The 26,415-nt window shown below is 34.9% G+C and overlaps 1 protein-coding gene across 1 annotated transcript; it reads right to left on the minus strand.

Moving 5' to 3' along the window:
• Positions 1 to 1,460: 1,460 nt before the first annotated feature.
• On the minus strand, positions 1,461 to 24,836 carry DDX43 (DEAD-box helicase 43). Its single transcript, XM_012549158.3, has 16 exons — positions 24,344 to 24,836; positions 22,584 to 22,639; positions 20,908 to 21,037; positions 18,979 to 19,092; positions 16,061 to 16,142; positions 15,335 to 15,491; positions 15,102 to 15,220; positions 12,772 to 12,882; positions 12,523 to 12,664; positions 11,932 to 12,032; positions 4,207 to 4,294; positions 3,457 to 3,584; positions 3,134 to 3,243; positions 2,710 to 2,848; positions 2,333 to 2,420; positions 1,461 to 2,027 (listed from the first exon to the last, which is right to left on the minus strand). The coding sequence occupies exons 1-16, from the start codon at positions 24,603 to 24,605 to the stop codon at positions 1,914 to 1,916; spliced, it is 1,941 nt and encodes a 646-aa protein (XP_012404612.2). The 5' UTR covers positions 24,606 to 24,836; the 3' UTR covers positions 1,461 to 1,913.
• Positions 24,837 to 26,415: the final 1,579 nt, after the last annotated feature.

Genomic DNA, 26,415 nt, shown 5'->3' on the forward strand with positions numbered 1-26,415 from the left:
TCAAAGATAAAACCATCTCTGTATAAAGGTGAAGTTAATGAATAGATGATGGGAAATGAGTAAATTAAAGAACCAGGAAGTTAAGTGTTTGAGGAAATAACAATATGTATGTTGCAATTCCTTAGTATGAGGGTAGTAGAGAAGACTGAGTCCATTGAGGGAAAAAAAATGCCTAAATGTATTAAATAACAGTTACTGGAATTTTAATTGGAGATAAATATGGATTGTTCTGGACCTCAGAGAAAAGTTTACTACTCTAAGTGACGGAAAGTCACAATGTGGCAAAAAGGAATAAAGATTATTCTCTTTCATGTGTGTGTGCATAAACATGCATGTTCCTGCCCACAAAAGCTCAATGAATATTGAAAAGGGCGGCCAAAGATGCCGCAAATCAGAAATGAGGTAGCTCTGAGTTCAAGAAGATAGGAGGGGAAAAGAAAAAGATTTAAATTGCAAGCAAGTTTGTTAATTATGGAGTAGTCATTCTAGAGAGCACAGTGGAAGGGGTGGGTAGATTTAAAGTAGGTTATAGGATAAGGGGGTTAGAGTTGAGGTGATGTTGAAGGATGGAGTATCATAAAGGATTTGTATCATGAAAACTGGGAGTTCAGAATCACTCATCATCAGAGTATGCTGGGAGTAGGCTAACCATTAAGGAATGAGTTCATGAATATTATCAGTAGCTGGAAAGGTCTATTGGAGGAATGTCACTGGATTGTTAACCTTGTGACAAGTGATAATGTGTCCTATGGAGCCAATCAGCCAATGTTCCCTTCAGGAGCAAAAGTACAGCCTAGAGGAGTCAAAAGAGAAAGCAGGAGCTGGTCATTTGAAGTAGGGCTAATTTAGAAACTGCATCCAAAGCACTGGAGATGACCCCTTGGTGAAAGCAAAAGCCACATGTCCAGCCATAGCTGGAATTGGACAACAGACATGAAAACGTATCATAAGAAGGAAGGCAAAATTCCTAATTTTATTAGAATATGTAGTCTAGAATGTTTGTGGCAGCCCTCTTTGTAGTGGCTAGAAACTGGTAACTGAGTGGATGCCCATCAGTTGGAGAATGGCTGAATAAATTGTGGTATATGAATATTATGGAATATTATTGTTCTGTAAGAAATGACCAACAGGATGATTTCAGAAAGTCCTGGAGAGACTTACACGAACTGATGCTGAGTGAAACGAGCAGGACGAGGAGATCATTACATATTTCAACAACAATACTAGATGATGACCAGTTCTGATGGACCTGGCCATCCTCAGCAATGAGATCAACCAAATCATTTTCAATGGAGCAGTAATGAACTGAACCAGCTATGCCCAGCGAAAGAACTCTGGGTGATGACTAAAAACCATTGCATTGAATTCCCAATCCCTATATTTATGCACACCTGCATTTTTGATTTCCTTCACAAGCTAATTGTACAATATTTCAGAGTCTGATTCTTTTTGTACAGCAAAATAACAGTTTGGTCATGTATATATATATATAAAAAAATATGTAGTCTAATTATACAAGAAATAGTTTGAAGGGTTTTTTTGTGTTTGTTTGAGGGAGAAGGGAATCAGGGGAAGGAAAAGGCTCCAAAGAATCCAAAGTTTTTAAAATACTTTTGATTTTATTAAACAAAGTACAAAAATGTTCTAAGATGTCTATATCTTTAAACATTATATTGACGATTGAACTGTCCTTTCATATGCAAGTCATATATTTTTACTTCCATTCAGATCTGAACTTTCAATGTAATACTCGTTTCCTGACAATATATTAAAAAAAAAAAAGGGAAAAAACCAAATCCAGAATTGTCTTTCCTTTGATGACTTCCAATGTGCTTATTGTTTAGCTTTTGCTGAGCTGAAAGGCAACAACTCCAAAAGTAAGTTGTTTCCTGGATTGTATACGCTTCCAAAAATCAATAAATGTTTCTTGTCCTTCCACGAGTTCTTGACATGTTTCTTTCTTCATCTTTTTTCTGTTTGTGCTGTTGATATCTTTCAGCCATTAATATAAGCTCATTTGGAATTTCCTGAAATTATTAAGTACATTAGGTTATTAAAATTTTATTAAAAACTGCTTTCTAGCTAAAGTGCTACTCCACATTCTCAGCAGTAATTTGAGGGAAATTTGTAGAATGATGTTTAATTAATGAGATTAAAAAAACTAAAACTCTAATTACTTAATAATAAATTTGCAGATCTCATCATGAAGTCTTAAAAAATTATATTTACTCTCACATTTGCTAACACAGCCAAAACATTTGTTTCATATTTCCTAACAAGCAAAATTTAAAAATTAAAAGGAATTAGGAAATACCAAATTAAATTTACTCACCTGGTTGGCTCTCTCCAAAATGTTGATTAATTCACCAGCTATTTTCCAATCATTCCTAGTTAGTAGGGTAATTGATTCCCCTGTATGCCTTTAAGAGAAGAATCTCATGTAAGTAAACTCTTATCATGTTTTCTATCTAATAATAAGACATGTTATTGATTTACTAGATTAGTATTTAATTAGTAATTAGTAGATCATTCAGGGTTAGTAAACAAGTTTGAAAATTTTCAGAACATAAAGTAGTGGAATGTTAGGCCTATTATAAAGTTATATAAAAACAGGCAACTTATATGCAAGCAACCATTAAAAGATTTGCTTGTACAGGAGTAATGAAAAAGTGAAAAAGAATTAATTGTAAAAAAGCATAATATTCTTACCCAGCTCTTCCAGTTCGTCCTACTCTATGGACATACTCCTCGAGGTTTCGAGGAAAATCAAAGTTAAAAACATGGGTGATATCTAAGACATCAAGACCTCGTGATGCCAAATCTGTAGCTATTAATATTCTTACTATTCCTAGAAAAATTAAAAAACCAAAAACAGGGATTTAATTTATAGATATACATGTATATATCCCCCTATATATTTATATGCAAATGAGGCTGTTCAATTTACTAATCATCAAGGGATACATTTTTCTGAGACCCAATCAACCCACTTTTTAGATGGATACTATTTTTTGTTGGTATTTATAGGTTTAATGTGCCTTGTCAATGGTATTTCCCGAGTCTAGAATTACTTTAGAGGCAAAATAAATTTGAAGCATGATTCACAGGAAGAGTAATCACGGTATAAACATACCTGTTTTAAACTCGTTCAGTGCTCGTTCACGATCACTTTGCTCCCGATTACCATGTAATGATTGTACAGGTAAACCCTTAATGCTCAGGTCACTGGATATATCATCAGCACTAAGAAAAAAATTGACAATTTAAAATGCAATCTAAACTAATAAATCACAGGAATTTCTAGCAGTACTACCACCAACCTAAGAAGGTTATATTTTATTAATGGTAGACTTCACGATTAGATTTTTCTTTTAGTGCCAAAAGAGACACAAATAAGATGAGTAAAAATTAATATTTCTGAGACAGGCAGACAAATGTGAGTACTATTTTACTCACATCAGTTTTCTTCCTACAAAAATAATTACTTTATCTTCAGGCTTCATTGCATCAATGAAGGAATGTATAAGAGCAGGCTTCTCTTGTTCTGTGGTTATGATTATTTTCTGCCTCACAGTATTTACAGCCTAAACCATTGAAGAAAAAAAATTTCAGATTTAGAAAAACAGGTGAAGATACAAATATTATCATTTCTATAAGTTAACTCTTTTAACCCTCATTCATCAAAAACATAAGCAGCATACTGCTATGAACAGTGTCATAATTTCCTTTAAAGCAATTTTTTTCCACTGAAAAACACAAACAATGTACAATCTTATTCCTTGATTTCCTGAGTAGACCTTGATATACGTGAACTATGTCCCTCTTTTTCCTGAACCAGGGAACAACCATTGTATTATATTTTAAAAATTGGTCAAATTATGCCATTTTTTAAGCTGGCTAGTTAAGAAACGCAAAAGTTAGAGTGCCAAAGGTCTAAGGTGGAAAAGTTTTAATAAAAGGAAGAATACCCAGTGAAATAGGATTCCCTTAGACTATATGCCTGCTGTCTCATGGTTGGAGCTTATCCAGATTTGTCCCTGTTTAAATGTGTCCTTGTTTAAGTATTTTTCTAACAGCAGGTCAATGATAGGACCTCATTTTCTATTTAGGATATGGAATCTATAACTATTTTTATTGACTTGACACATAAGTTTCCTTATACCCACTCAAAAGAAGTGACACAAATCTCAGGTTTAAAAAGCTTACCGCAAGATCTAGCGTTCCAACATAAACAATCATTGGATCATTCAAATATTTTTGTGAAAGGCGACGTACAGCATCAGGCCAAGTAGCACTGGATGTAAAAAAACAAACAAACAAACAAACAAAAAAAACATGGAAAATGTTTCTAGGTATTGGCTTCAAACAAAATATGTGACAGTATAAGTCATATGTACTAGGAGAAAGAATCAAGAAACTAAGATGAGCCCTATCTAATCTAGTAGGGTAAAAATAGGAAGTGATCTTCCTTTCTTTCAATGTCTGGGGATGAGGCAAGAGGTAATTAGGGAAGTTTTCATGAAGACAGTATTTGATCTGGATCATAAAAGGAAGGATATGGTTTTATCAGTTAAGTAAAGGAATTTAGCTGTATTATATTGAGTAAGAATAGCTGAAAGTTTATTTCATTTAAGAAAGAAAGGATTTAAAGTCAGGCTGGCACCAAGTGTTTAATATTTAGGTGAGCAACAACTGACTAGTTTGAAAAAGCAAAGACAATTACCTTTTCTCATATGGAAGATTAATTTGAGATGGATGGTTTAGGATTAGGTGAGCAAAGCTGAAGGGAAGGCTCGAAGAGAAAGTGGATAAAGTGCTGCTGTGTGGGTCTGAATCTTAAGTCAGACACATACTAAAACTATGTGACCTTGGAAAAATCATTTAATCCCCAAGTCTCAGTTTCCTCATCTGTAAAATGAGAATACAGAAGCACCTATCCAAAAGGATTAATGTGAAGTTTAAGTGAAATAATGCACTCCCCTCCTCACTGATGACAGTAGGGAGGAGAGATTTGGTTATAGAATATAAGAGTGTTAAGAGATGAAGGTAAAAGAAGGTGGCATAAGTGAATGATAATGCCACTGATGAAGTATCAGAAAGAACTTTTTTTTTCCACAAAGAAGGGCAAAGAAGAGCTATAATTTGAGAGATTTTACATTTCAGATCAAAGAGAAATCAACAGGTTGGGGGTCGGAGCCAAGATGGCGGAGAAGGCACACACGACTTTCTAAGCTCCTCTCATTCCCTTCATAACCAACTATTATCCAGCCTCAGAAATAGCTCTTCACTGCTTAAATTCATGAAGATCAGAAGCATACAACTTACCTGCTGAAGTCAATCTGGAAGATCGCCAGGAAAGGTTTGTCCTGAGGGGCCAGAAACAGACCAGCGCAGGCAGGGAGAGGCTAGTGTCCTAAGCAGACCAGGGGCGGGGGTGATCTCTGTGGCTAGAAGTTATAGAGACCACTCTGCTATAGGCTAACTGCTCTGCCTTGATTACAAAGCAATAAACTGGCAGAGAAATTAAAGCCCGGAAACAGAGGGTACTCTAAAAACGCCAGAACCTAACACTGGCTGTAGCACTAAACCCAGAAGTGACCAGAGACTGAAAACACAGCCCGCAGCCACATCCTGCAGTTCGGAGCTTTGGGGGCAGTTACAAACCCCATTGGAGGGGAGCACAGCCTGGGCAGCCTCTAATCAGCACAGTGGGGTCCCCGGCCTGGGCAATAGAACTTTCCCCAACAGGACTGTGCTTCCCTAGCAGAGAACTTCTGGTCCCTGAAAATCCATTCACTGCTCAACTGAAACCCACAGCCCCAGGGCGGAGGCTTGGGCTAGTGAAACTCACTGCTCAGCTCAGCCCTAGGGCAGTCATTATCTCCACACATCAGGGGTTTTTGCAGGGCACTTTCCTGCTCTGCCCCTGCAGGCCTGAGTTACTCCAGGTGAGAATCTTCCCAGAGCACCCAGACCCTCGCTGCTTTTTACAGCCGGCTAGCAGGAAAGCTACCTGTCCAACATCGCCTCACTGCTCCGCAGAGGAAGCTGGTAACCTCCCTCCCTGAAGGCAAGATCCTACAGGTTTTAAAAAAATGAGTAAGAAAACGGGACAATTGATAGTTTCACTCATAAAAGAAGAAGCCAAACCTGAAGAGACTAATAGACAGTCTCCAGACAATTGTTGTCCCTAATACAAAGGCCTCCTAGAAGAGACTATTAAAAACCTTAAAAAGAGAACTAGAAGAAAAATGGGGAAAGGAAAGAGAGCTATGCAAGGAGAAAGCAGAAAGACATATAACTCACTAAAAGAAAAATTTGACAAAGTGGAAAAAGAAAACCAACTTCCTGAAATGTGAACTGGAAAAGGTAAAAAAAAAAAAAAGGTAAAAAAGTGCAGGGAAACAGAATTTGTGAATTAGAGAAAGAAAATAACTCACTAAAAAAAAAAATTAGTGAAATGGAAAAAAAATCCATAGAGCAAAATGACGCATTTAAAAACTCAATCGGACATATACAAAAAGAAGTAAAAAGCTAATGAAGAAAATAACACGCTAAAATCAGAACTGAACAAATAGAAATGACTGACCCATTGAGACAGGAAGAATCGGTCAATCAAAACCAAAATGGAAAGATTGGAAAAATGTCAAATATTTACTTGAAAACAATGGACCTGGAAAATAGATCAAGGAGAGAAAACCTAAGGATCATCCGGACTACCTGAAAAATATGATGAAAAAAAGAGCCTAGATACTATTTTTACAGGAAATTATTAAAGAGAACTGCCCAGAAGTAATAGAACCGGAAGGTAAAATAGACGGGAAAGAATCCATCAACACCTTCTGAAAAGACCCTAAAATAAAGACTCCGAGGAATATTGTGCCAAACTTCAGAATTTTCAGATTAAAGAAAAAAAATTCTACAAGCATCCAGGAAAAACAGTTCAAATACCAAGGTGCCACAATAATGGTCACACAAGATCTGGCTGCCTCAACATTAAAGATCAAGGCCTGGAATTTGATATTCCGAAAGGCAAAGAACTTGAATGCAGCACTAATAAACTACCCAGCTAAGCTTGAGCATTTTTTTCTATGGAAGAAGATAGACATTTAATGAACGGAGCAATTCCATCTGTTTTAAAGAAAAACCAGACTTAAACAAAAAATTTGATCTCCAACAACAGGACCAAGACAAGTAGAAAAAGGTAAAAGGAACCTTGAGAACTGTATTTCTGTTGTGGATATATATAAAATCATGTATAATTTGATTTTACTGATATAGCATAAAAAAAGGGAAGTAGAAATGAAAGGGATATGCTCGGAAAAGGGAAAGGAGAAAAGAGGGAAACTCCATCATAGGCAAAGGAAACCTCTACCGAGGGAACTTAGAGAGGGGAGGAACATTGCAATCTTACCATCAGAGTTGGCTCAAAAAGGAAATAATTGACAATGTTTTATAGGAGAATCCTTTCTCACCTATTAAAAAGTGGAGAGGAAAATTGAAAAGGAAAGAGTAATAAGGAAGGCACAAGAAAGGGAAAGGGATTCAAAGGAGGGGAGGGGAGAGATACTAAGAGGGGAGAGCAGGACGCAAGGGACCAATAAGTTTAATTACTAAGGAAGTGGGAAGGAGGGCAAGAAAGAAAGCATAATCTGGATATTAGGATGGCAGGAAATACAGAATTAGTAATTTTAACCGAAATGTGAATGGGATGAACTCATAAAGAGGAGGCTAATAGCAGACTGATCAAAAGCGAACTCACAATATGTTGTTTACAAGAAACACATTAAAACAGGGGAGACATACAGAGTAAAGGTAAAAGGCTTGGAGCAGAATCTATTATGCTTCAGGTGAAGTCAAAAAGTAGGGGTAGCCATCCTTATCTCAGATCAAGTAAAAGCAAAAATTGATCTAATTAAAAGAGATAAGGAAGGAAACTAATCTTGCCAAAGGTACTATAGACAAGAAGCAACATCAGTATTAAACATATATGCACCCAATGGTATAGCATCTAACTTCCAAAGAAAAGTTAAGAGAGTTACAAAGAAATAGGACAACAAACTATAATAGTGGAGACCAACTTGCACTCAGATTTAGATAAATCCAAATCACAAAACAAATAAATTAAAGATAAATAGAAATTGAAACACTAGGTATGATTAGATCTCTGGAGAAAATTGAATGGAGATAGAAAGAGTATACTTCTTCCTCAGAACTATGGAACTCACAAAAATTGACCATATATTAGCCATAAAGACTAAAATTAAACAGGAAGCAGAATAGTAAATGCTTTTTTAGGGACACAATGCAAAAACTACATTCAACAAAAAGTTAGGTAAATAAATCAAAAAGTAATTGAAACTAAATAATCTCATCTTAAAGAATGATTGGGTGAAACAGAAAATTATAGACAAATTAATAACTTCCACCAAAGATAAACAACGGTGAGACATCATACAAATTTGTGGGATGCAGCCAAAGCGATAAGGGGAAACTTTATATCCTTAGAGGCTTACTTGAACAAAATAGAGAAAGAGGTCAATGAATTGGCTAACTTAAAATAGAAAAAGACCAAATTAAAACCCCAACAATTACTAAACTTGAAATTTAAAAAAAGGAGAAATTATTAATATTAAACTAAAAAAACTATTGAACTAATAAACAAACCAAGAGTTGGTTTTATGAAACCAATAAAATTGAAAACCTTTGAAATCTGATTAGAAAGAGGGAAAAATGAAATTAGTAGTCTTAAAAATCAAAAGGGAGAACTTTCCACCAATGAAGAAGAAATCAGAGAAATAATGAGTTATTTTGCTCAACTTTACACCAATAAATTTGATAACCTAAGTGAAATGGATGACTACCTCCAAAAATATAGACTTCCCAGACTAACAGAGGAGGAAGTAAATTGCTTGAATAGTCTCATCATAGAACAGGCAATTAAAAAACTCCCTAAGAAAAAATCCCCAGGACCAGATGGATTTACATGTGAATTCTACCAAACATTTAAAGAACAATTGGCCCCAATGCTATATAAATTATTTGATAAAATAGGGAATGAAGGAGTCCTACCAAATTCCTTCTATGACACAGACATGGTACTGATACCTAAACCAGGTAGGATGAAAACAGAGAAAGAAAACTATAGACCAATCTCCCTAATGAATATTAATGCTCAAATCTTAAATAAAATATTTACAGAAAATCATCCCCAGGATAATTCACCATGATCAAGTAGGATTTATACCAGGAATGCAGGACTAGTTCAATATTAGGAAAACTATCAGCATAATTGGCCATATTAATAACCAAACTAACAAAAACCATATGATCATCTCAATAGATGCAGAAAAGCATTTGATAAAATCCAACATCCATTCCTATAATGGACTTTTCCCAAAATCAGCAGCATCTATTTAAAACCAGCAGTGAGTATCATATGTAATGGGACAAACTGCAAACCATTCCCAATAAGATCAGGAGGAAACAAGGTTGCCCACTATCAAGCTACTATTCAATATTGTATTAGAAATGCTAGCTATGGCAATAAGAGCTGAGAAAGATATTAAAGGAATAAGAATAGGCAATGAGGAAACCTAATTATTACTCTTTGCTGATGATATGATGGTATACTTAGAGAACCCCAGAGATTCTACTAAAAAATTATTAGAAATAATCCACAATTTTAGCAAAGTTGCTGGTTATAAAATAAACCCACATAAGTCATCAGCATTCTTATATATCACTAATAAAATCCAAAGTCAGAGTTACAAAAGAAACCCATTTAAAGTAATCTGATAGTATAAAATATTTAGGAATCTATCTGCCAAGGGAAAAATCAGAAACTTTATGAGAAAACTACAAAATACTTTCCACACAAATTAAGTCTGATCTAACTAACTGAAAAATATTAAATGCTCTTGGATTGGGTGAGCAACATAATAAAGATGACAATACTACCTAAACTAATCTATTTATTTAGCCTATACCAATCAGACTTCCCAAAACTATTTTAATGACCTAGAAAAATAACAAAAAGTTCATATGGAAAACAAAAGGTCAAGAATTTCAAGGGAATTAATGAAAAAAAAATCAAATGAAGGTGGCCTAGCTGTACCAGATCTAAAATTATATTATAAGGCAGCAGTTACTAAAACTATCAGGTATTGGCTAAGAAATAGACTAGTTGATCAATGGAATAGGTTAGGTTCAAAGGACAAAACGGCCAATAACCTTAATTATCTAGTGTTTGACAAACCCAAGGACCCCAGTTTTTGGGATAAGAATGCATTATTTGACAAAAATTGCTGGGAAAATTGGAAATTAGTATGGCAGAAACTAGGCATCGACCCACACTTAACACCGTACACCAAGATAAGGTCAAAATGGGTTCATGATGTAGGCATAAAGAATGAGATCATAAATAAATTGGAAGAGCATAGGATAGTTTACCTCTCAGACTTGTGGAAGAGGAAGGAATTTATGACCAAAGAAGAACTAGAGATCACTATTGACTACAAAATTGAAAATTTTGACTATCAAATTGAAAAGTTTTTGTACAAACAAAATTAATGCAGGCAAGATTAGAAAGGAAACAATAAACTGGGAAAACATTTTTACAGTTAAAGGTTCTGATAAAGGACTCATTTCCAAAATATAGAGAATTGACTCTAATTTATAAGAAATCAAGCCATTCTCCAATTGATAAATGGTCAAAGGATATGAACAGACAATTTTCAGATGATGAAATTAAAACTATTACTACTCATATGAAAGAATGTTCCAAATCACTACTGATCAGCGAAATGCAAATTTAAGACAACTCTGAGATACCACTATACACCTGTCAGATTGGCCAGAATGACAGAGAAAGATAATGCAGAATGTTGGAGGGGATGTGGGAAAACAGGGACACTGATACATTGTTGGTGTTGTGAATACATCCAGCCATTCTGGAGAGCAATTTGGAACTATGCCCAAAAAGTTATCAAACTGTGCATACCCTTTGATCCAGCAGTGTCTCTACTGGGCTTATACCCAAAGAGATACTAAAAAGGGAAAGGGACCTGTATGTGCCAAAATGTTTGTGGCAGCCCTGTTTGTAGTGGCCAGAAGCTGGAAAATGAATGGATGCCCATCAATTGGAGAATGGTTTGAGTAAATTGTGGGTATATGAATGTTATGGAATATTATTGTTCTGTAAGAAATGACCAGCAAGATGAATACAGAGAATCTTGGAAAGAATTACATGAACTGATGCTAAGTGAAATGAGCAGAACCAAGAGATCATTATATACGTCAACAACGATACTGTATGAGGATATATTCTGATGGAAGTGGATTTCTTCAACAAAGACAAGATCTAACTTAGTTTCAATTGATCAAGGATGGACAGAAGCAGCTACACCCAAAGAAAGAACACTAGGAAATGAATGTAAACTGCTTGCATTTTTGTTCTTCTTCCCGGGTTATTTATACCTTCTAAATCCAATTCTCCCCGAGCAACAAGAGAACTGTTCGGTTCTGCACACATATATTGTATCCAAGATCTACTGTAATCTATTTAACATGTACAAGACTGCTTGCCATCTTTGGGGAGAGGGCGGAGGGAGGGAGGGGAAAAATCGGAACAGAAGTGAGTGCAAGGGATAATGTTGTAAAAAATTACCCTGGCATAGGTTCTGTCAATAAAAAGTTATTTAATAAAAATAAATAAAAGAAATCAACAGAAAATGAAAAGAATTTGCAGTTAATCAAAAAATCTGGTTTCATTATGTAACTATTACTAGATTTAGCATTCACTTTATTGTTATTATTCAAGGGAATAATTTTAAAATTTTTCATAGTACATTGGGAAATTGTCAAAATCAGAAAAGACCTACATATTCCATTAATTCTATTTTACAAATGGAAATAATGTCATTTACATACCTGGTCATAATAGTTTGTCTATCTGGCCGAACATCTAATAAAATCTTCATTATTTGAGGTTCAAACCCCATGTCTAACATTTTATCAGCCTCATCTAGAACCTGTAAAGAATTGGAAATGCTACTTTTAAACAATTCTTTTAGATCTTATTTTCCCCCAAAACCCAACCTAAAAGCAAAATAACTACTCATTTAAGACATTGGTTCTTAACCTCTGTTTCATGGACCCCTTTGGCAATTCTGAAGAAGGATATGGATCTTTTTTCAGAATCATGTTTATTGCCTATATTCATAATTAAAAGAAGTGCAACATTTCAGTTACAGATTAGTGAAAGTAATGATGTAATTTCTTTTCTCATCCAAATTTGTGATCCACCTGATAATCTATCCACATACTCCAGGCTTAGAACCTCACAAGAGTTATGGCTACTTCATGTAATACACAATAAAATCTCCTTTGGGCTTTTAGGAATTTGATTTTGTAATTCTCTTAATTTCCATCAGAATAAGCACTTCACTTGAGATGAAATGGGGAAGGTAATTTTTTTTTTTTATTCCTCTACCTCCTGCCCCTCCTGTGAAATAAGCTTACCAAATATGTGATGCTATTCAGGTTGATGAATTCATTCATTTGAAGATCATTGAGTCTACCAGGAGTAGCAATGACAATATCTACACCCTTAGTAACATGTTCAATCTGACCTCTTCTGTCTCCACCACCATATATACAAATGCTGCCAAAAGTTCCACAAGGTTTAGTTACAAAAAATCTTCCCAATAATCACGTTAAATGTCCAGTAAACAGAAATAATATTAAAATATAAAAAGCAATAGAAATTACCTTTTAATTCCTTTGTAGGTATATTTTTTACATTCACTTTCTACTTGTAAAGCCAATTCTCTCGTTGGTGTCAACACAAGCATTCCAGGACCATCCCTTTTCTCCATGGTTCTTTAAAGTGTAGATAAGGAAGTATTAGTTATACTCAAGGGGCAAAAATTTTATTATGTGCTAAGAGCAGGCTAAAATTCATAATTGTTTTAAATAAGGAAAGGGGTTTTAGCAATCAGCAAGGGGGAAGACACATTCCCTAGCTATAATCAGGAGGGAAACACCATTAAGGGTGACAGTTGAAGGTGTAAGAATGATAGATTATCAGATATAAGAAGAAAGGGAGGAAAAGTATAAGGAGAAATCTTGAAGAAAGTACAGAATTTAAAACTGCAATCTGATACCAAATGTTAACCTAGGGTTATAGATGATGGATATATGAGAAAATATTTTGCTTTTCCAGTAATCTTTTACCAAAACATTCCAATTATTAGCTCAAATAGGAAATAACATACATATTCAATAAAGGCATAGAACTCTTATCTTACCCTGAAGGAAAGTAGGAGGGAAATGGGATATAGGAAGGGGGAGGGTGACAAAAGAGAGGGCATATTGGGGGAGGGAGTGGTCAGTAGCAAAACACTTTTGAAATGGGATGGGGTGAAAGGAGAGAATGGGGGGAAAAACAATTAGCAATAGTAATTGTAAAAAAACCAAAATTTGAAGCAAGTTTCTCTGATAAGGTCTCATTTTTCAAAGGGAATTGAATCACATTTATAAAAAATAAAAGCCATGCCTCAATTGATAATAGATCAAAAAATATGATCTGTGCCCCAAAGGCTGTAAATTCATGCATATCCGTTGACCTAACAACACTACTACTAGGAAAAAACAAAAAGGAAAATGACCAATATTCATAGCAGCTCTCTTCTCAAGGCAAAAAAAAAAAAAAAAAAAGAGATTAAGGGGATGCCCATCAATTGAGAAATGGCTCAATAAACTGTGGTATATGTTGGTAAAGGCATAGTAGCATTCTCTGGGAATTGATGAGCAGGAAGCTCTCAGGGAAAAAAATAACACTTGAAAAGCCTTCCATGAACAAAGCGAAATATATTGTATATGAAGTAACAACATTCTAGGATGACCAGCTGTAAATGACTTTTGCTATTCTCACTAGTATAATGTAGTGTTCTCTGTAAAATGTAATGTTCTCTGTTGAGGTTTTCTTGGGGTCTCTGGGAGCAGCCTTCCTTTTAGTTCAGTAATCACAAGTGTACCACATGTTAAAGCCCAAATCCTTTATTGTCTCCTTCAAAGTCCTATATCCTTCATTTGGGGCTTGGCTAGTTTTCTTAGAGGCTCTCTCTCTCCTTGGTTCTAAGAGCTTGAGTTCCTGCCTCCTTCTCTGCCCTCTGAATCTTTCCGAATCCAAAGGTTTATGCCACCAGCCTGTAGCCACCACAAAGGTGGACAATGGAATCAATCTCGGCCTCTGAGAGTTTCTAGTGCACTTGTCTCTTTCTGGCCCTGAGAGCTTCTCCTCTATGGCTCTCAGTCCCTTTGCTTATATCCTCCACACTGAGGAGGATTATATCACTAGGAAACTATTATTTGTTGTAGGATTAAATCAATGCTAAACTAGATTTAACCATTGTCTCCTCAATACCACTTAGTACCTTGCTTCAAGTTCTGGCCCATAACATCTCCTTGTAGGAGTAAATCAATCATACTGAACCATGCTAAATTAGATAACTATTGTCTCTATCAATTCTACTGATTTAGTACCTTGTAAGAATCCTTTGTTTCAAGTTCAGAGTTCTGGCCCCTAACAGTATAATCATCCACAACTACTCTGAAGGATTTATCTGAATATATACTGAAGCATTCTCTTTTTAATTTAATTTTTTTCTCAAGGGTTTTTATTTTCATTAGGGTGGGAGATCTATGTTTTCTTTCACAACTTGACTTTTATGGAAATGTTTTGCATAACTTCACATGTGGTTTCTTAATTGTGGGTGGGGATAAGGGAGAGAACCTAGAACTCAAAAATCTTAAAACAAATGTTAAAAAGAAATGTTTTGAATGTAAATGGAATAACAATATTAAATAAATAAAGTACAAAACAAATAAACATTTCAATTATTTAAGTAATTACTTTTGTAGGGTCTCTAGCTACATATGCCTTAAATTATAACTGGCTGGAAAGATTGCAAGTGTATCTTAAGACTTGATTTTAGATTAATTCACTAATTATGAAAGCTTAATCCTATCTTTAAAAAACCATTTCCATCAAAAAAAACCCATCACATTCTTAAAACATAAAAAAGAAGGATTCTTACCGTGGCTGTAAATCAAGATGAATAAATCCTGGCATTAAATAGGCTAAAGTCTTTCCTGTGCCAGTTTGGGCAATACCAATTAGATCAATTCCTTTTAATATTATTGGCCATGCTTGTGACTGAAAAAAATGACAAGCATTAAAAACCAAATTACGGTTTTTAATGTAATTTCCCCACTACAACTATCTTCTCCCTCCTCCAAATATACCTAATCAAAGCCGTATGTAGTATACCTGGATAGGTGTAGGTCTTGTAAAACCTACTTTCTTTATATTAGCCATAACATCAGGATAATGATCAAATGCATCTTCAAATGTACATACTGGATTGGGAATTATACGTTTTTCATTTTCTCTTAAGTCATCACACATTATATTATTGTTTTCTTCCCTTTACAGAAAAAAAAGAAAGATTAATAGCACAATCCCTTTAGAATTCACTAATCTGGTGCAGGAATAAATATTGACCCACTCTTCTCTTATGTTTAAAAATTATACACCATCAAGAAAACTTACATATGCAAATATGAATGAGTTTAAAGGAGAGATTGCATATAGAATCATAAATTCCTATCTTCTTTGACAAAGATTAAAAGAGTATAACAGGGCCAATGAAAATTGTGTTTACAAATAATGATATATTTTAAAGAAAGCTATATCTGCAAAGCTGTTATAATTTTGACAGATATTTAAAAATGCATATAATGGATACTATAGGGTTTTCACTCCCAATTAAAGGTAGATCTGAGAAGTTCTTGTTAGCTTATCTGATAAGCTAATAAAACTTAAATAAAGTTTCACTTTATTCTCAGGCTGACAGTTTTTAATTATTGTAAAGGTGGGATTCTGCCATATTTTCCATTTCAATTTGCTGGCATTTAATTTCCCTGATACATTTAAATCAACTGCAAACAACCAGTGAGTTTACTCAAAGTACTTCCATATATAAAAATTACTTACCTCCACTTATCTACTTGTGTTTGTGACATTAATTTTGTTTTTGAAGATTCTATGTAGAAATCTTTCTTAATTGGGGGAAGACCTTGGTGGGAGGGAAAAAAAAAGTACTCCATTAGTCAAGGTACTTGGGGATTCTAATTAGAATGAATATATATATAAATATAAGTGCCTAAAATATGTAGCAGATTACCACAGCGTCAACTGGACATCAAGCTCAGTAAAGGAAAGTAAATCCCTTCAGTGTGACGTTTTCAATCATTTTATAATTTGACTCAATCATAGTACTTTACAAAAGTATTGATTCATAATAATCATGGAATCAGAATGGATCATAGAAATTAACTAATGTAACAGTTAATTCTGCTTTGCTTAGCAACTACTTCTCCACCAATCATGACAAATGGTCATCTAGTCTCTACTTGACGCTGAATAATTTCAAGGCATCTACTTTGAGAATGCTTTGTTTAAAAGGTTGTTGATTTTCCTCTGACCCTCTGGAATTTAGAGTAATTATTTCATATGACAACTCTTTAAAGATCTGAAGAACTCAGTAAGCCTTCTCTTCTATAGTTCTTTCAGTGTTCCCCATGACATGGCTCCTAACCCATTCTTTATTCTTGTTACTTTACCTTTTTTTTCCTTTTTTTTAGATTTCTCATTTTTTAATTAAATTATTTTGGTTACATTTTAGTTTCAAATTATCTGTCTCCCTCTCAATCCCATACTAGAGAAAGCTACCACTTGACACAAATTTATAAATAAATGTAAAACCATAATATGCAAACTTCTGTTTATCAGCTTTTTCTGTGAAAATGGATAGCCTCTTCCTTCATAGGTCCTTTATAATTGACTTGAATATTTATAGTACTCAGAATAACTTGGTTGTTTACAATTATTCTTTGAACAGTATTGCTGTTAACTGCATATAATGTCCTCTTGGTTCTGCTCACTTCACTTTTCATTATTTTATGCAAATCTTTCTATGTTTTTCTAAAATTCACCAGCTTATCATTCTTTACAGCACAGCAGTATTCCATTATAATCATATACATGTTCAGCCATTCCTAACTGAAGAGTATCCCCTCAATTTCCAGTTCTTTGCCACACAAAAAAAGCTGCTATAAATATTTTAGGACATATTATATATAATTTTCCTTTCCCCCTAGATCATCATGAAAAACAGATGTAATATTGGTATTGTTGGGTCAAGAGGGTATACACAGTTTTATTTTAACTCTGGGCACACCACCAGATTGCTTTCAAAAATGGTTGAGATCAGTTCAAAGTTCCAAAAATAGTATATTAATATTCCAATTTTTCCACATCATCTCCAAAATTTATCATTTTCCCCTCCTATCATTTTAGCTTGATAGATGTGAGATGGTAATTCAAAGTTGTTTTAATTTGCATTTCTCTACTCAATAATAATTTAGAACATTTTTTCATACAATATACATATAATTTTGATTTCATTGTGGGAAAACCACCTGTTCATATATTTTAACCATTTACCAATTTGGGGATGAGTAATATTCTTAAAAATTGACAAATTTCCTATATATTTGAGATATGAGACCTTTATCTGAGAAACTGTCTATAAAATTTCACCTCTTCCAAATTTTTTTCTTTTCTTCTAATCTTGGCTATACTGATTTTATTTGTACAAAACCTTTTTAACTGAATGTAATCAAAGTCATCCATTTTACATCTCACAGTGCTGTCCATCTGCTGTTTATTGATAAATTCTTCTATACATAAGTCTGATAGGTAATATGTTTTATATTCTTCTAATTTACTTATGATATCTCCTTTTATATTTAGGTCCTATATCTACTTTGACATCATTTTGATATGTGTTGTAATATATTGGTCTACACCCATTTCTGCCAAACTGCTTTCCAATTTTTACCAAATAATTTAGTCTAATTCCAAAAGTTTAAATCTTTACATTTGTCAGATACAAAGTTATCATGATGAATAACTGTATTGCATGTCTGCTCTGTTCTACTGATTCTCCTTTCTATATCTTAAGTTATTAGTACCAGATAGTTTTGATAGTTACTGCTTTATAAAATAATATAAGATCTGGTATCGCTAAACTTCCTTCCCAATTTTTTTTACCCCAAATCCTTTTGATATTCTTGACCTTTTGTTTCTCCAAGTAGATTACTGTCTTTCTAGCTCAATAAAGTAATTTTTGGTAGTTTAATTGGGATGGCATTAAATAAGTAGATTAATTTAAGGAGAATTGTTGTTTTTATTATATTGGCTTATCTTACCTTTTCAAATTCAGATCCCAGAACCAATCCAAAGAAGATAGGACAGTTTCTTCCTTATCTAGACTCTATTAATATGACCTCAGACTGAGAGGTCCAGTAAATCTTGAATAGAAAATTTGCCAGGAGCTGAGGAAAAACTAGGTCCAACTACTAATCCAGACACAGAATGGACCAAGCTGTGAAAAACACAACCTCCCAGTGTCTTAGGCAGTTAACACTATATAAATCAAAATGTAAATGTAAGACCTGCTTTGGTAACAAGAATTCTCTACACCAATTAAATCACATGTCTGCATTCCCAAAGTTCTCTTCCTAAATTTATATACTATTAGTCACTACCTGCATTACTAACATACAAATACACACACACTCACATATGCATGCATGCCCATAAGCTATTTAAGAAAAAGAATTAGAGAAAGTCACAGTAGTCCTATCACATAATAGTCAGCTATCGATCATCTTATCCTTTAGCAAGCAACTTGTGCAAAGAATTAAAATAAGATCATGTCCTATAAAACTGTTTCTATTCCTTATTCAATAGAGAGTTCTTCAATAATGGTAAGAGAAGCATATTTTGCCAGAATTGTTGTTTGCATTTAAGACAAAAAAATCACAAGGAATGTTTGTTGTACTAACCGTCCCATTTTGTTTTAATGTAGTGGAGATGGTCCTGTTTAATAGCTTCCCAATCAATTACTGGAACTTTTTTCTCTGGGCCATTTTCATTACAGGATGATTTCAGAGGGTTTCCTTCAGGGTGCAGAGATGTTAAGGCAAAGTCATCAGAAGATTAAAAAAAAAAAATTACTTTGTAATAATTTCTGCTTTCATAAACATTGTCTTCAACTTACTAATAAAGAGAAAACTATTCAATATAAATTATATTTACTAGTTCAATATAAAGTGTTAATTATATTAATACTTAATTTAATGATGAATAATTTAATGAATAATTTAATAATGAAAAATAATGAATAATTTAAGTTAATGATGATTTCTAAGATAAATTTTTTAATGTAAAAAGTAGGTAATGTGGAAAGAATAACAAACATTCTTCATGGTTGGGTTTGGGCGGTGCTGAGAAAGGCAACTTTAAGTGATTTGCCTGGGGTCATACAGCTAGTAAGAGTCTGAGGCTGGACTTGACCTCAGGTCTTTCCGACTCCAAGGATATTCTCTATTCACTACATCACCTAGCTACCCTGCATACTTGTTTTCTCTCTCACAAGTGAGAACACTTACTGATTATAATTCTTACCTTGCAGGGTTGTAAGAAAAGCACTTTATACACCTTAAAATCACTATATAAATGTGAATTAGACGGTATCATCTTTTACCACTCTAATGGAACTAAGGGACAACTCTTTTAAATTAGTATAATTAAATTTGTTATTCTCATGTTAAACATACATGTCTAACAAACTTAGGCTTTTTTTTTTTAACCAACTAATTTTGTGTACCTAATTTTTCTCATCTAAACAATAGGCTGGTAACTGTACATATTACCTGATTCTGAGAACAAGATGGTATATGAAAACCCTTGGAAAAAAAAAAAAAAACTTAACAGGAACTCCTATTTCTATAGAATTTTAAAGATGCTAAATATGCCCTTAAGAACTCATTGAGATGGACTGTACAAATAACACAGTAACTATTATATTTGTCAGAGGATCATAGCTATAGAACTTTAGAGGTCAACAAGATCATCCAATTCTAAGGGAACTAAGGTTCAAGATGACTAGCCTCAGGTCACATAGGTTGATAAGATCACAGGCAGGATATGAACCTAGGAAATAACAGAACATATTTCTGCTTTTCTATCTTCCTGAACCCTAAAGAAATACTATGTATCAAAGGCTGAATGCTCATTAAAAACATGATTAAGTTTGTACAAAAAGAGTTTATATTCATATGACTTTACAATTTTATACATCATCTAGATGTAATGGTGCTTTATTTTGCTGGTCATTAACATGATTAAGTTTGTTCAGATCAAAATTTGGGCAGTATATTGTGGATATAATTACAAAGTTACAAATGTCATGTTTTTTACAACAGCCAACATAATTTCAACTAAGGAAGCTAGATGACTCAGACTCCTGAGTCTTCAGTCAGGAAGACCTTAGTTGAAATTTGACCACAGACATTTACTAGCTTTGTGACCATGGGGAGATTACACTCTGTCTCAATTTTCTCAAGTGTAAGATGGAGACAAGAGCACCGATCTCAAAGGGTTATTGTGAGGATCTTAATATTTAATATTGTTAATTAAGTTAATATTTAAGTGCTTAGCACAATGCCTGACATAGAGTAGGGCATTCAATAAATGCTTCATCCCTAAAATAATACTAAAGCAAGGGATAGACTAAAGAAACTGGGAAAATCTCTGGATGATTAGTGATTCATCGAATTTATTAGAGAAGGAGTATTAGGGGAAAGGAGTAAATGTTATAGCTTATAAACGTCAGTAACAGTTGAAAATTTTCTTAATGATTTTTTCTAAATAAAGAATCCTGTACAGCAGTTATTTTACATACATTTGTAATACACAATTAGCTTACTCACCAGTTTTTGTGTCTTCTTTAGAATACTTTTCTATTTTTTTTACTATTTCCTCTATCATTAACTTAGCTGATTTCTGGTTCTCCTTGTTGCCATATATTCTGGTTTCTGACTCTAGATCCCCCTTTATTATCTAAAAATATGGAAAGACAGCAATAATCACAATCTTATGTCCATAAATGTCCAAATTCAGAATGTTAAAAAAAAAAATTAAGTAAATATAATAAAGGTGTTAGTGGATCTAGATTATCAAGTTTCAGAAGCCCTCTTGGCTTATATCCTGGATTCATCTTCTAATTTCTAATAGTTAAACAAGATGGCTACTTAGGATAGACCTAGAATAAGGTCTATATCATCTAATAAAGTAAATATTAATAGAACTTTTCCATGAAAGTAGAATTTTTTAAGTGCTTCAGAATAATATAATGATCAATTAAGATGAGAATATCATTTCAGTTGACAAGGCAATAACAAAAAGATGTTGATGAAAGCTTTTCAAAAGGCCTCCCCCTATCTTTTAAGAGGTCATGTACCACAGAGGCAGAGCACCTGACTAGCCATATAAGTTTTAAAATTTTTAATTAATATTTTCTGTTTCTTAATCACCACAGCATCCCCCATGTATCCCATCCTTTTCCTCTCCCCAAGCTGTTCCATATTACAAATGTTATTTTTTTTCAAGAGGAAAACAAAAGACAGTTCAAATGAAAAATCCCATCAAGAAAATCTGAAAATATGTGCAACACTTTGGACCTTGCACCTTGCAGGATGAGAACATCTTTTCATATCGATTCATTTGGCTATTATTTAGTTTTTATAAATTGTCACATTTACTTTTTGGGAGAGGTATTGTTATGGTCTTTTTATTTACATTGTTGTAGTTACTGTGTATATTGGTTTCTTTGTCCTTCCTCATTTCACTCTGCATCAATTAATTTAGCTTTTTCCAGCTCTTATCACCCAAATCACTTCTTATAGCACACTAATGTTGCATTACATTTATGTGCCACAATTTGTTTAACCATTCCCCAGCTGATAGGCATTTACTTTTGTTTTCAATTCTCAGCTATCACAAAAAGTTCTGCTATAAATATTTTGGGGTACGGGGGATTTTTTTTCCTTATTGATTCCTTGGGGTCTAAGTCTAGTACAAGAGTCTCTGGGACATTTTAGTCACTTTATTTGCATAATTTCAAATTGTTTTCCAAAATGGTTATACCATTTCAAAGACAATGTTTTGTGCCTTTTTGCAAGCCCTCCAACAATGATAAATTTTGCCAGTTTGCAGAGTATGAGGTGATTTTGATTTACAGTTCTCTTATTGTTACTGATTTGGAGAATTTTTTCATGTGGTTGCCATAGGATCTTAGACAACCTTTCAAGTTTTACCCATAAATCAAGTTGAATTTCTGCTTCACAGACACAATGAAATACTATCTGTGCAGGCAATTTGATGCTTACACTACCATAGAAATGCAAAGAATTACATGACAAATGATTAAAAGTATCTACTAAAGTAGAATTGGAGGTTGCCAGTCTACACTTTAAGATTCATCAGCAACTTTATGTCGATTCCTTTTGTAGGACCATACTTCAAATACCTATGATGATTAGATTTTCTGAAATCCCATGTCTAGTTCCAGAACTTTCATTTCTAGATTATCAAAATTAACATTTACCTGAATTTTAGAACCTGTTGATTCTTGAATTTCCTTTATTTTTGCTCCACCCCGACCTGTTAAAACATTTATAAATTATACAAAATAAGAATTATTGATAAGATTTGGACAGTTTGTTGGGTTAATTATCAGGCATATAAGATTACTAGGTTAAATTCTAGGAACTCTCTACTTTCTCCTTTCTCCTTCCCCTGCCATCACTTATACCTAACTGGGTACTCTCCCCAAATACTTTTTTTTTTGAAAATGAACAAACATTTCTCTAATATCTCAAAATATGACCTGGTAAAATAAAGATCAAACATATTTGTGGAATTGGGGGCTATTTTACTTAGCTTACATATTGCATTTATTTTTTTCCTTCCCAGTCCTGAAAAGTAATCTTAGTAAAGGTTGAGGATTTTTTTTTTTCTGTATCCCTATTGCCTAAACAGTGCCTTCCTCAGAAATTAGGTTTAATACAAGCTTGTTGGATTGGATTGGTAAAGGGATTACACTGCCCTTTGGTAAAGGGATTACATTGCTCTTTTGGAATAGTTTAAAAGGTTTTTTTTTTAACCCCCAGAACTAAAAGATTATAAACTATCACCTCCTAAAAAAAGGTAATCAAATCAAAATGTAGATTTTTTTGGTAATGGGTTTTGTTTTTTTTGCTTCCTCATTGGGGGAAGAGATAGGAGAAAAGCCGATTTTTATTTAATTAAATAAATTAATTAGAGTTTGTCAGTCTCTTGAAGAGAAATCAAGAAAAGCCTATTTTTATTTAATTAAATAAATTAATTAGAGTTTGTCTAGTCCAGTTTGTCTTTTCTCTTGAAGAGAAATCAAGATTAGGTGTTTATATGACTTGCTTAAATTTGTAGTAAGGAAATGAGCTGGGACTTGGAATCGGCTCTTTTTGACCATAACAAATCTTCCCTCTACGGTTTGTCATTTTGCTAAAACTGAACAATTCCTTTTAAAGGCTTGCAAGTTTAGTCTTTAGGTTTAAAATAATTTAAAATTTAAATAAGTTTAAAATTAGGTTAAAAACCCTAGGGAAGTATAAACATCCTAATCTGTTAACAGTCAACATCTTCTGAATGTAAACATAATATGACAACTTTGGCGGTAAACCTGGACTGGACTAGGGGACGCACTCTTCTGACTAGAGAACAAGTAAAGGTTTACGCTTAAAGCGTATTGGCAAGGGAGACCCTAAGAGAGCCATGCTTATTTAACAAGATCTAGTAAGAGTGCTATGCTCAAAGACTACAAATAGAGGCCGGTAAGGGTCCAATCTCAAAGTTTATAATCCGTTTTTTACAAAGAACTCGGGTCTCCTCTTTCTCCAGGTTAGGCATCTATCTTCTTCCGCCACTTGCTACCCCACTGCAGCCCCCAACAAAGCTGGGGGAGGGCCAGAATAGGGGACGGCTTGGAGTTGGGTCAATCCTAAAAGAAGCTGGGGACCCCGGCTCAGGAAAGGGGTCAAAGGGAGCCCAGATTCATAGCCAACAGAGGGAAGGCAGGGAGGCCCCACCCCATGCGAGCTCTGCTATTCATAAAGGAGGATTTATTAAGCTCCAGCATAAAATCCTATATCGATTCCATTCCAATCCACCAGCACGTTTTAACCTTCGGGGAAGGCATTTCACCCTCGAGTATCCGGAGTCAGACCCTCCCCGCCCAGTTCCTCCGGCCCGCCCGGACTCTGCAAAGGCCAAGAAAACGACCCTGCCCTCCCGAGGCCCCGGGATGCTCCCCACCGGCCCCCTTACCTATGACCGCCCCGACGACGGAGCTGTCGAGTTTAAAACAGAGCGGCGTTTCCCGGTAGCAGGAGCCTCGGGCCCGGTACTCAAGGGTTCCGGAGGGCCCTCGGGAGCCTCCGCGGGAGCTACCGCCACCTCCCCGCCCCCTTGCACTGCCGCCCGCCGCCCGAGGGGGCGCTGTGGGCGTTTTCTTGTCAGGGGCTGGGCCGCGAGAGGCGGCGCTGGGGTTGAGAGAGGCGCTGTTGCTGTAAGTTTCTTTGGTGGACATCGCGGGAGTTGGGATGGGATTGGGGGATGGCAGGCTAGGCGAGAAGGTGTTAAAGTTAGAGGGGAAGGCGTCTGGTTTCTCCTGTGGTCGATGGTAGGAGCCTCCCCAGAGGCAGAAGAGCCGGGAGGAACCGAAGCTCCGTCCAGCAGTGAACTGGGCCCTGCCTTTCCGACACGAGGCCCGCGTTTACATACCCGAGACCTGCCTCCGCCCCTCTGAGGCCTGGTCACCGCCTGAGGAAACGATTGGCTGGCCGTTGAAGAGGGGCGGAGCTTCTGGGATGCGGCCAATCCGCTCTCTTGAAGACTTTGGAGTCCTCGAAAAGCTGTCCCCTAAGAGGTGGGGCAGGCGCATTAGGATTTGTACGTCCTTTGCAGTTAGAGTTCAAACCTATGTATCTAGAACTAGATGATAATTAAAGAGGCCCCGTAAGATATGGGAATGCAAGATTTTTTTAAACAATTTTTTGTGTTTGTTTTACAAAGGGAAACTGAAACTCGGAGTCTAAGTGATGGGTCTGTTTTCTCCAAAATCACAGTTCCGTCTCAATGGACTCTTCAATAAATCCTCTCTTCCCTTTTAACCTTAGGCTTTCCTCATCTATTTCAGGAAAGGGATCTAAGCACTGAGACTCAAGTTATTATTTGCAAAAAAATGGATAGCAACTAAAAAGAATAGAATATGTACTTGGCTTGGGGGGAGAGTCCCAGATTTCTTAATAATATTGATGATACGTGTGTATTATGTCACTCTTAGGGACACATCTCCTGAGCACAATGTAAATGATTCTATTAGATGCACCTTTTGGTGCACTGCAAGGCTCAACAGAGGACATTTAGCAAATACTGGTCTTAACAGGGACTGACACTTTGAAATGATTGGCTAATTCCCCAGTCTTACTTTAAACTGCATTTTAAGACAAGGATGAGCTCCTTAGATGTAGCTATGTGTGTATGTAAGTTCTTTTTAGTTTCAGTTATTTTAACCATTTATCTTTGTGTAACCTAAGGAGGCAGGAAAGTGTTGCAAATGGAATAGTGTGGAGCATTAGGTGACAAGAAGCTTTTAACTCCATGATTGTGGGAAAGTCATTAACTTCTTTTGGGACTTAATTTCCTCCACCTTGGGAAAGCTTAATTACCTGATTTCCAGCCAACAATATAAAACACAATATTAGATAAACTTTTCCACTCTTATAGGCCTATATATAGTCCTAGTTAGAGGGGAAAAGGCTAGGTAGAGGTAGTTTTTGGTAATAGAGAAGAAAGCACCCCCAATTTATAGTTCAGAAATCTGTATTCAAACTTCAGTTTTCTGGTGTTTTTGTTTTTTGTTAACTAATATAGGTGATCTTTTTGAGTGTTTGCTTCCATTTTTTGTTTATTGAAAAAAAGAAGAAAAGAAAGAGGCATGTATTAAGTACTTTCTAAATATGCCAAAGACTTTGTTGAGTAAAGAAAAAGAAGGCAGAATAAAATCCCATATTATTTCTGCTCTTAAGGAGTTTATATTCTGAGAAAGAAGACATTTGTAAGAAATATTAGTAATAGTTGCCTGCTTTATTCAGTTATGGTGGTGGTGTAATGAGAAAAATTCAGGGGGAAAAAAAAGTACCTCTTTTTTTTTTTTCTTTTTTTCATACTATTCCCCTTTGGAAAAGTAGGCTAAAGGAAGGGGAATCTTGAAGTTATGTTTGTTAACTATTATTAATGAATGCAGAAACTTTATATCAAACATCTGTGTGCCTCCCTCAGGAGAGGTCTCTCTAATAAATAAATGGATGAATGGTTTTTGTCCTTTTTTTTAGAAG

Source organism: Sarcophilus harrisii, chromosome 4, assembly GCF_902635505.1.
Source record: "Sarcophilus harrisii chromosome 4, mSarHar1.11, whole genome shotgun sequence".
NCBI classification, from domain to species: domain Eukaryota; kingdom Metazoa; phylum Chordata; class Mammalia; order Dasyuromorphia; family Dasyuridae; genus Sarcophilus; species Sarcophilus harrisii.

Bases quoted from the DNA above. Each gene is read 5' to 3' on its own strand.
- DDX43 (XM_012549158.3), bottom strand. From the start codon at position 24,605: ATGTCCACCAAAGAAACTTACAGCAACAGCGCCTCTCTCAACCCCAGC. The intron at 21,038-22,583 runs GTAAATGTTAAT...CCATATTTTTAG, and splicing joins CAACAGGTTCTAAAATTCAG to ATAATAAAGGGGGATCTAGA. The intron at 3,585-4,206 runs GTAAGCTTTTTA...TCAATGGTTTAG, and splicing joins TTGGAACGCTAGATCTTGCG to GCTGTAAATACTGTGAGGCA.